The following is a 12,244-nucleotide window of genomic DNA, read 5'->3' as shown; positions in this document are numbered from 1 at the left end:
ACATACCTTTAGACTATTAAACATCATTTACATTTTTAAATCTTACTTATAACTTACAAAGCATTAAATAGTTAAGCTCCCTAGTACTTAAGTGAGCTCTTAACACATTATACTCCATCACGTCTATTGCGGTCTCAAAACTTTGGGCAGTTGATAAAACCTAGAATATAAAAATCAACTCTAGGCGGTCGATCCTTTTTCTATTTAGCACCTAAACTCTGGAACAGTCTTCCTAGCATTGCTTGGGAGGCACACTCTGTCAGTTTAAATCAAGACTAAAATTGCATCTCTTTACTATGCATACACATAGAACATGCTAAACTTACATTATTTAAATTAATTGACTGATTGTTAGGCTGCATTAACTAGGTCAGCCGGAGCCGGGAACACTTCCCATAACATCTGATGTACTCGTTACATCATAAAAAAAGTGGCATCTACACTAATGTTAGTCTCTCTGTTTATCCCGAGGTTTACTACAGTCAGCCGGATCCGGGCCATATCCGGATGGTGGACCTGCGTTTGGACATGACCAGCGCATCCTGGTGTGTCAATTGGTGTCTTCTCTGAATTTGCCTCACTGGTATGTCATCCTCAATAAACCTGTCTCCGGCGTGATGACTCCGGTCCTTCAAATATTCAAATTTTTGGGTAATCAACGCGTCATCCTCAATAAACCCATCTCTCGCTTGATACCCAGAAATGTGGAATATTCCGATCTAATATGATTTCTGACCTGTAAGGTTGCCAGAATAATAATCATACACAGTGTGTTAATAGGCCAGAGGAGAACTGGCACCCCGACTGAGTCTTATTTCTCCCAAGGTTTATTTTTCTCCATCATGCCCTGATGGAGTTTTGGTGCCTTGCCACGGTCACCTTTGGCTTGGCTTGCTCAGTTGGGGACACTAAAACTATAACACAAAAATGTCATTTAACTAAATATCCAAACTAAACAAATTTATTAGGTAAATTAGGCTTAATTAATTGTATAAACTATCCTGATCTGCCAACATTTTCACTATATGATAAATTAAAATAAGCTGACAACATCACAGTTTTTTCCAGAACGACTGTACAGCCGAATCAAATTTTGTTGCAGTATTGTCATGCTTAACACTTTGAAGCTGCTTTGAAACAATCGTCATTGTAAAATTACTATATAAATAAAGTTGACTTGACTTGACTTTAGAACATTTTATAGACTATGCCCTATTATTGTCTCTACAAAATTGGGGAAGTAGATGAGGATGCAACCCCCAAATATTTTTGCGAGCTTGTGTCTTCTGCAGAGATGGCTGCCGAGCCTGTGTCATTGGACAAGATGGCCGCTGCCGCACCGGAGCCCCCTGCCAAGATGGCCATCGCAACGCCAGAGCCCTCTGTGAAGATGGGCGCCGACACGCCAGAGCCCTCTGCCAAGATGGCCATCGCAACGGCAGATTCCTCTATCAAGATGGCCGCCGACACTCCAGAGTCTGTCCCGAGAGAGAATTTCCTAATGTCGTACCTGAGACTGTGTCTGTTCCCGTCAATGATGCATTGGCTGTTATGGCAACAGCCATTTTGTGTGTGTGGGATGCACGCGCATCAACTTTGTCTCCTGCCCAGAGTCAAGAGAGGACTTTACCAAACTTTACACTTGGCACAATGTAGTCAGGCAAGTACCGTTCTCTTGGCAACCGCCAAACTACCTCTCATCAGACAAACCATTGGAAGGGTTTCTATGGAGTTTATGAGTCTAAAATCTCAACATTGTATGATATATGCACATGAATAATTCTTTATGAAGTAAACATAAGAATCCATCAATACTTAAAATTAAAGTTTATGTCCACATGTGGACTAAGCAGCAGTTAATTATTGCTTCAGCTAATCTCTAACTTTTTTAACTTCAGTAAACACAGAAATAAACTGATCAAACTGAACATACCTCTGCACATGACTTGAGCTGTGGTGGAAAGCTGAGGACGTAAAACAGGTAGGAACGCTCCGACGTGATTATGATTGTTCGATTAATAAGCTTAAATCTAATTCGCTAAAGAGTATGACTGATCCAGGTGGGAGGACAGCGCTGCAAGGAAAGTGTCAAAAATACACACACACACAAATCCAAGGCAATTCACACGCAAATGACGATTTGCACATTCACATTCAAGGATGATCTCGTACATTTTTAGCATGTGAAAGTTTTTTGCACAGTTGTATATCTAAAAATTGTTTTGCATTTGTGAAATGTATTTTATGAATATATATTTTTATTTTGCGCATGTGAATTATTATTATTTATTTTTTTGCACATGAATTTGGTTTAATGCATGTGAATTTGGCTATGCATGTTTTTTGCATGAATTATTAATGAGACTGATCTGGCTCCATATTATAAAACACAATGCACTGAAGTTCAAAATGTAAAACATAAATATGGAAAACGCGTAGTACATTTTTCCCTATTTTCATGGATTTTACTTATTATCATGCATATTACTAGGATAGTGGATATTTATTAATACTAATAAAGCACATATTAATACCTTTTTCTACATGACCTCATTCCACATCCATCCTCGTAGCCATACCTATACTGTAAACGTAACAACTAACTTACTAACTATTATCAAACAATAAATTTGGAGTTTATTGAGGCAAAAGTTGTAATTAATAGTGAATATGTGTTCCCCATACTGAAGTGTTACCATGTATTTTGTATATAGTTACAAATTTTATGCTGCATCAAAAATTGCCTTTTAGGCTCATAATAAACTTTGAACTTGTGAAAAACATAGTTAATAAAACATGAGATGTAATCTGATATGTGATGAGAGTATTACAGATTATTTATACAAGGGCTACTTATACCAACATCCACAGAAAAGGAGTCTGATGTATTCCATGTAAAAGCTAAGACAAGGGACAATGTTGAAACTACAGATTTAGTTATGTTTTCCTTTTCCTTTTTCATAAACAGTATTAAAAATGTAATTATGCTATACAAATATGTCTATAAAGTGCAAAATACAGCTGCCATGCATACATTGCAAATCATCATTTTGTTTTTCACTTTATATGCTTTTATAAGGATGACATTTTTAATGCAAAACAGGATAAGATTAATTCCACTTTCAGCTTAATATTGTGTGCCCATGCAGGGATTTATTCATTTCTTTTACACACGCATGTATAAATCAGATTCATTCACAAATGTTTCCTACAAAGTCAATATTGTAATATAGTGAACCTTTAAATGGATTTATCGGAAGCTTCCCCAAACTCCTTTAGGGTTGAAGGGTTTTTATTGTGCTCTTCATCTTGAACATTGTACACAGTAAGTATCTTTTCAGGTATTTACAAAATGTTTGATCTCTCACACCATACACAATAGGACTGACAAACCTGGGCATTATTTGGATTACTAAATAACTTAAAAATCGAACCTCCAGAATAAGCAGTGGAAACGTTTCCATCAGCAGCCTGTCCAGGACGGGCCCGACAAATGTTAGCAAGCACATCAGAAGCTGGATGCCATGAAGGATGATAGTACTCCGAGCTTTGTGAGCATCCAAGCTTGTGGCCTTTGCAACAAACATGATCCTAATGTAAGTATACACTATAGTTAGCCCCACAAATGCCAGGTAAATGATATACACAAAAATTCTCTTTTCTATCATATATGGGTTATTGAACACATAATCTCTAAAGCAGAAGATATTGCTGTAGAAGAAGGTTTGCGGTTGTGTAGCCAACAGGACGAACAGGTCTGGCAGAGCCTGGATGGCACTCAGATTCCAGATTAGACCAATAAGGATGTATGTTTTACGTACAGTACAGATCTGAGCGTGACGCAAAGGGTTACAGATAGCGATGTAGCGCTCTATAGCCATGGCGGCAAGGATCAGCGGTGTGTTGAGCGTCGTGAATATAGCGCTCAGCAGCAGAACACAGCAGAAAGAGACATTGATAGTAAACACAGCGTAGCTTAACACATGAAGAATGACTGTCACCATCAGCTGAATCATGTCGTTGAACACCATGTGAATGAAGAGAATGTACCGAGGGTTTCCGCTGAAGATCTCATGCTTGATGAAGGTGTGGACCAACGTGCCATTGACATAGTTGATAGAGATGCACAGACTGACCACTATAACATTCTTAGCCACAGCTGTGCTAAAGCTGTCCCGCAAAATCTTGGGTTGGGTGATGTTACCCCCCAGTGAAATGTTCATCTTTTGACACCCCTTTCTGGAAGAAAATAGAGAACATGTTAGGCTAAACATTGAGCATCAAGACGTGTGATTATTAGAATGTCTAAAACAATTTTATTCTCAATATAAAATTCAATGCATCAACAAAAGCAACATTAAATTGATCAAAGAGTCACAATAATACCTCTGCAGACTTTCCAGCCTGTTGTGAAGGCAGCAGACAGAAATCTAATTTTATACTATGTGATGATCATCTGGGTAATAGAGGTCAGTATCTGCGCATGACTAGCATCATGTGAATATATGACAAACCTCAGAAGAGTTTAAGCAAACATATTACTAATCAAATCCACCTTTTAGGGATAAATGTCACAGGTACACAGTTGTCCTGCAAAAAATGCTTTTCTTACTTAGTATTTTTGTCTTGTTTCCAGTCCAAACATCTAAAAATTCTTAAAACAAGAAGTATTTACTAGACAGGCAAAGATAGTTGTATTTTTTGGGAGAAAAAACCCCTCAAAGTTAAGGGAGTTTTTGCTTAAAATAAACAAAATAATCTGCTAATAGGGTAAGAAAAATTCTCTTAATTCAAACAGAAAACAATTATTTTGCTTATCCCATTGGCAGATTATTTAGCTTATTTTAAGCAAAAATTATCTTAATTCTGAGTTATTTATCCCCTAAATCCAGACAATGAGGTGAAACTTTTAAATTTTTACTTGTCTAGTAAATGCTTCTTGATGTACAAATCTTTCGATATTTTGACTAGAAACAAGACAAAAATACTAAGTAAGAAAAGCATTTTTTGCAGTGTACTGTCCCAGTGACTGCTGTCCTGGTGAGAAATTTTGCAATTTTTTCTTCTTCAGCAGTGGCTGTGAAAATAGCGATAGATTCTATTTACACAATGTAAAAATAAGAGATGTTGATAATAAGGGACCAGAGCCCTCTACCAAGATGGCTGCTGCCATGCCAGAGTCCTATGCTAAGATGGCCGCCACCATGCCAGATTCCTCTATCAAGATGGCTGCAATGCCAGAACCATTCCCGAGAGAGAATTTCCTAATGTCGTACCTGAACCTGTGTCTGTTCCCATCAATGATGCATCGACTGTTATGGCAACAGCCATTTTGTGTGTGTGGGATGCACGCGCATCAACTTTGTCTCCTGCCCAAAGTCAAGAGAGGACTTTACCAAACTTTACACTTGGCACAATGTAGTCAGGCAAGTACCGTTCTCTTGGCAACCGCCAAACTACCTCTCATCAGACAAACCATAGGTATGATCTCTTACTTTTTTAATTTCATTAAACACAGAAATAAACTGATCAAACTGCACATTAATTTGCACATGACTTGAGCGGTGGTCGAAAGCCGATGACGTAACACAAGTGTCACGCTCTTACGTGATTATGATTGGTCGATTGATAAGTTTAAATCTGATTGGCTAAAGAGTATGACTGATCCAGGTGGGAGGACAGCGCTGGAAGGAAAGTCTCAAAAATACACACACACACACACAAATCCAAGGCAATTCACACGCGAATGACGATTTGCACATTCATATTCAAGGATGAACTCGTACATTTTAACATGTGAAAGTTTTTTGCACAGTTGTATATCTAAAAATTGTTTTGCATTTGTGAAATGTATTTTATGAATATATATTTTTATTTTGCGCATGTGAATTATTTTTATTTTATTTTTTGGGACGTGAATTTGGTTTAATGCATGTGAATTTGGCTAAAATGTTTTTTGCATGAATTATTTATGAGACTGATCTGGCTCCATATTATACAACACAATGCACTGAAGTTCAAAATGTAAAATGTAAATATGGAAAGTTCTGCCAGAAAGACTCGGAAGAATTAATGTTGTAACAATAACATTTATTTAGGAGCTCAGCAAGCAATCAAGTTCTTTGGCGTAGGCCCCATTTGTAATTCGCATTCCGAGGGTACGGAATCTGCGTATCCTGCCTGATTACAGAGGCAGGGGCGCAGTTCACCCCCCGCGAAGTACGAAAGGGGGCCATCTGGTGGTGGGGTGGATGGAGGGAGAGACATCCTAAAGTCTTCAGGGTAGAGGGGAGATCCCGTCTGGTGGTGTTGAGGATGATATGAAAGCCTGGCTGGTTGTGTAGGGGGGGGTGGGGGGGTGGGGGGGGGGGTGGAGGAAAGGTCCCATCTTGGTGGTGGTGGGGAGGATGGTGGTGCTGAAGCGGTAGTATCTGCGAACTCAAACATGAGTAAGTACAACCTTTATATGCTCCGGTAAAGGATGTGATTGGATAGATGAGAAGGTAATTAGTGACGTACGATTGAGTCTTCCTGGCAGAACTTGCGCTTAACTTCATTTCTGTCAAATTAAAAGTACATTTTGTCCTAATTTTATGGATTTTACTTAGAGTGCAGTTTCTTATTATCATGCATATTACTAGGATATTGGATATTTATTCATACTTATAAAGCCCATATTAATGCCTTTTTCTACATGACCTTATTCCACATCCATTCTCATAGCCATACCAATACCTTAAACTTAACAATTACCTTACCAACTTTTATTAAGCAATACAGTTGTAGTTTATTGTGGCAAAAGTCATAATTAATAGTGAATATGTGTTCCCCATACTGAAGTGTTACCCACTTCAGTATGGGTAACACATATTCACTATTAATTCAATAAACTCCTAATTTACTGCTTATTAATAGTCAGTAAGGTAGTTTTTGTTGCATTTAAGTTTAGGTATTGGGTAGGATTAAGGGATGTAGAATAAGGTCATGCAGAATAAGGCATTAACAAGTGCTAGTCAATATTCTAGTAATATGCATGCTAATAAGCAACTCGTTAATATAATAACTGAACCCTGACATAAAGTGTTACCCTAAAATGTTACCAAAAACATAGTTAATAAAACATGAGATGTAATCTGATATGTGAGGAGAGTATTACAGATTATTTATACAAGGGCTACTTGTACCAACATCCACAGAAAAGGAGTCTGATGTATTCCATGTAAAAGCTAAGACAAAGGACAATGTTGAAACTACAGATTTAGTTATGTTTTCCTTTTCCTTTTTCATAAACAGTATTAATTTTTTTTAATTATGCTATACACATGTCTTTAAAATGCCACATACAGCTGCCATGCATACATTGCAAATGATCATTTTTATATGCTTTAATAAGGATGACATTTTTAATGCAAAACAGGATAAGATCAATTCCACTGTCAGCTTAATATTGTGTGCCCATGCAGAGATTTATTCATTTCTTTTACACACACACACACACACACACACACACACACACACACACACACACACACACACACACACACACACACACACACACACAAATCAGATTCATTCACAAATGTTGCTTACAAAGTCAATATTGTAATAATGTGAACAAATAGATTTATCGGAAACTTCCCCCAAATTACTTTAGGGTTGAAGGGTTTTTATTGTGCTCCTCATCTTGAACATTGTACACAGTAAGTATCTTTTCAGGTACTTACAAAATGTTTGATCTCTCACACCATACACAATAGGACTGACAAACCTGGGCATTATTTGGATTACTAAATAACTTAAAAATCGAACCTCCAGAATAAGCAGTGGAAACGTTTCAATCAGCAGCCTATCCAGGACGGGCCCGACAAATGTTAGCAAGCACATCAGAAGCTGGATGCCATGAAGGATGATAGTACTCCGAGCTTTGTGAGCATCCAAGCTTGTGGCCTTTGCAACAAACATGATCCTAATGTAAGTATACACTATAGTTAGCCCCACAAATGCCAGGTAAATGATATACACAACATTTCTCTTTTCAATCATGTATGGATTATTGAACACATAATCTCTGAGGCAGAAGATATTGCTGTAGAAGAAGGTTTGCGGTTGTGTAGCCAACAGGACGAACAGGTCTGGCAGAGCCTGGATGGCACTCAGATTCCAGATTAGACCTATAAGGATGTATGTTTTACGTACAGTACAGATCTGAGCGTGACGCAAAGGGTTACAGATAGCGATGTAGCGCTCTATAGCCATGGCGGCAAGGATCAGCGGTGTGTTGAGCGTCGTGAATATAGCGCTCAGCAGCAGAACACAGCAGAAAGAGACATTGATAGTAAACACAGCGTAGCTTAACACATGAAGAATGACTGTCACCATCAGCTGAATCATGTCGTTGAACACCATGTGAATGAAGAGAATGTACCGAGGGTTTCCGCTGAAGATCTCATGCTTGATGAAGGTGTGGACCAACGTGCCATTGACATAGTTGATAGAGATGCACAGACTGACCACTATAACATTCTTAGCCACAGCTGTGCTAAAGCTGTCCCGCAAAATCTTGGGTTGGGTGATGTTACCCCCCAGTGAAATGTTCATCTTTTGACACCCCTTTCTGGAAGAAAATAGAGAACATGTTAGGCTAAACATTGAGCATCAAGACGTGTGGTTATTAGAATGTCTAAAACAATGTTATTCTCAATATAAAATTCAATGCATCAACAAAAGCAACATTAAATTGATCAAAGAGTCACAATAATACCTCTGCAGACTTTCCAGCCTGTTGTGAAGGCAGCAGACAGAAATCTAATTTTATACTATGTGATGATCATCTGGGTAATAGAGGTCAGTATCTGCGCATGACTAGCATCATGTGAATATATGACAAACCTCAGAAGAGTTTAAGCAAACATATTACTAATCAAATGCACCTTTTAGGGGTAAATGAGGTACACAGTTGTCCTGCTGTCCCAGTGACTGCTGTCCTAAAGTAAGTAATTTGCCCTTTTTTCTTTGGCAGTGGCTGTAAAAATATCAATAGATTCTACTTACACAATGTAAAAATAAGGGACGCTGTCACGATTCACCAGTGAGAGTGCCCCTGATTACCACCAGAAAGCACTCCGCCCAGGACTGTCACTCCATCAAGGACTACATTACCCATAATCCTTTGCCCAGACTTATCGTCACTCATTATTTACACCTTTGTCTCATTTACCTCATTACCTCAGTCTATATTAACCACTTTGTCATTCACTGCAAAGTCTTGTTAAGCGTAATAATGCATTTCTGAGCATTCTCCCTGGTTTCTTGTTTATTGGATTACTTGTTTGTTCTGTGGATTACACGTTTGCCTGTTTCTCCGGCCTTGTTTTGCCTGTTTGGACTGCTTGCCTGTGTTTGACCTTTTGCCTGTTTTCGACGATTGTGGATTACTCTTTCATTAAAGCTGCGTTTAGATTTTAAATCTTTTTGTCTCGGAGCAGTCCATTACAGAAGACTTTGTCAAACATGGATCCAGCAGAAGAGATACTATTCCTGCATCAAGGTCCCTGAAGTATTGAGGATTACACTTCTCAGTTCTGTGCTTTGGCTAATCAGGTAAATTGGAAGGATACTATTTTTAAGGCCTTTTATGCTCATGGATTAAATTAACCTATAAACTCATTCATGCCACAAGGTCAAAATGAGCTGAGTTTCGAACCGTTTATAGACTATGCTCTGTTATTGTCTGATTCCTCCTACACAGTTGGCAAAGTAGAAGAGAATGCTACCCCCAAATATTTTTGCGAGCTCCTGTCCTCTCCCAAGATGGCTGCTGAGCCTGTGTAATTGGACAAGATGGCTACCACCGCATCAGAGCCCTCTGCCAAGATGGCCGCCATCACGCCAGAGCCTGTCCCTGAGAGAGAATTTCCTGTATTCGTACCTGAACCTGTGTCTGTTTCCATCAATAGCCACGTTTACATGCACACTTTTTTGTCATTCTGATTAAAATAATTCTGATTGAACGATTTAGTGGACTGTTTACATGAGACCGTGTGAGACGTTATCTAAACCGATCTGGGGTTTACATGTGCTGACTTTCAATGGGAATCATCACAGAGCAGTTTGTCTGCCGCTTCAGAAATGTCGACGCTGTCCTCTCAGCTGAAATGTGTTGTTCACGGATGCCATAGCAACTCTCAACGGCCACCAGGACTAGGTGTATTTGTTGTAAAGTGTAATCATCTCAGAATAAAATAAATTCTTCTGTCAGGAGCAGTTGAAGTAAAACGTGCCTGGGACAAACGCTGTCATGATGAGAGGAAGTAGCCAGGCTATGTCTGTGTCATCATGCCAAAATTATCTTCATAACTTCTTACGAAATAAAAAGTTTACCCCTCAGAAAAATGTACTTTCCTCTCAACATTATAGCCTGCGTGTGAGCGTGGAGCACGGTCAGTGTTGAAGGCACGCCCTGTGTATCACGTCACATGGATGTACACTGAAAAGTAATCGAGTCTGGTCGTTTTCATGGTTAAATTTTTTGTTTGATCGGTTCATGAAAAGGTTTATTCCAACCCTCTCAAACCGATTACAATTTCATTCGGTTTGGGCATTTTTATTTCCGATTGTGGTGTTTATATGGAGCATTTTCATTCGGATTGGACTTTTAAACCGATTACAGTGCTCCATGTAAACGCACCTACTGATGCATTGACTGTTATGGCAACAGCTATTTTTGTGCGTGTGATGCACGCACATCAACTTTGTCTCCTGTCCCAGAGTCCAGAGCGGTCTCAAGCTGGGCCACCTCCACGGGCCTGGCCCTCCATCCTGCCCCTGGTTCCACCTCAGCTCCACGTCCCTCCTGTACACTTTTTAGGAGCGTCTGGAAGCCTTTGAGGCAGGCTATGTCATGATTCAACAGTGAGAGTGCCCCTAATTATCACCAGAGGGCACTTCACCCCGGACTGTAATTCCATCAAGGACTGCATTACCCATAATCCTTTGCCCAGATTCATTATCACTCATTGTTTACACCTGTGTCTTGTTTACCCCAACCTATATAAACCATGTTCACCTTGTCATTCTCTGCAAAGTCCTATTAAGTGTTATACCGCATTTCTGACCATTCTCCTTGGTGTCTTGTTTCTTGGTCTCAGATTACTAGCCTGTTCCGTGGATTACCCTTTTGCCTGTCTTTGCCTTTTCGGACTGCTTACCTGTGTATGACATTTTGCCTGTTTTTGACTCCGATTTTGGCTTACCCTTTCATTAAAGCTGTGTTTGGATTTTCAACCTTTGTGTATCGGAGCAGTTGTTACAAATGCACAGATATGAACATTTTGGCAATAAGTGTAAACAGTAATTAGATACTATTTGCACCTCAGTATTTTAGTACATTATAAAACAATTCGCAATAACATATTGAGTGTAAATTATAGATTTATTAAATAAATAAATCGTCCCTACACCTATCTCTAACTCTATCCAATAAACAATTTATTATTAAATAACCATTACGCTGTATTCATACAGGGTGTCGGTGTTAAAGTTTTTCATTTACTTTGAATGGGTGATGTCCAAGCGGCAACCTCCCGCGATCTGCTGAATTGAGTGTTTTGTCGCGTCACTGGCATTGCTCATGGTAGAAGTTGAAAAACTTTTCAAGCCACAAAAGGTGTCCGCCAATCCAGGGTATTCTCACAAAAATGCGTATAAATAGTACGAGTGTGCAATGTTGTGGTATGTATGGCGTATTATACATACGAACCCCCCACCCCACCACCCCAAACCTACCCAAGCGCGTGTCATATATACGCCATAAAGTGCGTATCATATGCACGCGAAAAACAGCGTACATTCCACGACATTGCACACTTGTACTATTTATACGCATTTATGTGTGATCGGGTTGGCCAATCAGATTGCCTATGCAAATACCCCAGTGCAGACGCTAGCCAACTGCAATCATGCAACACTGGAAAAGTAATGTGATTGGCTGTTTTCACTTTGACGTTCGCATTAGCACCAGCTTCAGACACGCCCTTTGTAAATCGTTGACGCCAACGCTCCATGGGAATGCAGCTTTAGGTACTTTTATTCCACTTTTCACATATTTTCTTCATATTTATTGAAAATAAATTTCTTTCCAATTTGACACTCTAAAGATCCAAAGAGATAAAGATGGTTAAAGTCTTTATCATTTTACTTTCTTTATCACATCAAATCGAAATGTTTATCTCTCTTTGTTATTTCC

General features: G+C 39.1%; 2 protein-coding genes across 2 annotated transcripts; both read right to left on the bottom strand.

The window, feature by feature from the left end:
• Positions 1 to 1,224: 1,224 nt before the first annotated feature.
• Positions 1,225 to 4,223, bottom strand: LOC137093377 (odorant receptor 131-2-like). Its single transcript, XM_067458189.1, has 3 exons — positions 3,822 to 4,223; positions 3,323 to 3,767; positions 1,225 to 1,478 (listed from the first exon to the last, which is right to left on the bottom strand). The coding sequence occupies exons 1-3, from the start codon at positions 4,221 to 4,223 to the stop codon at positions 1,225 to 1,227; spliced, it is 1,101 nt and encodes a 366-aa protein (XP_067314290.1).
• Positions 4,224 to 7,650: 3,427 nt separating this feature from the next.
• LOC137093376 (odorant receptor 131-2-like) lies at positions 7,651 to 8,598 on the bottom strand. Its single transcript, XM_067458188.1, has 2 exons — positions 8,197 to 8,598; positions 7,651 to 8,142 (listed from the first exon to the last, which is right to left on the bottom strand). The coding sequence occupies exons 1-2, from the start codon at positions 8,596 to 8,598 to the stop codon at positions 7,651 to 7,653; spliced, it is 894 nt and encodes a 297-aa protein (XP_067314289.1).
• Between the last annotated feature and the right edge of the window lie 3,646 nt (positions 8,599 to 12,244).

This window comes from Pseudorasbora parva, chromosome 12 (genome assembly GCF_024679245.1).
Source record: "Pseudorasbora parva isolate DD20220531a chromosome 12, ASM2467924v1, whole genome shotgun sequence".
Taxonomy (NCBI): domain Eukaryota; kingdom Metazoa; phylum Chordata; class Actinopteri; order Cypriniformes; family Gobionidae; genus Pseudorasbora; species Pseudorasbora parva.
This window is presented reverse-complemented; position numbering and strand designations above follow the sequence as displayed.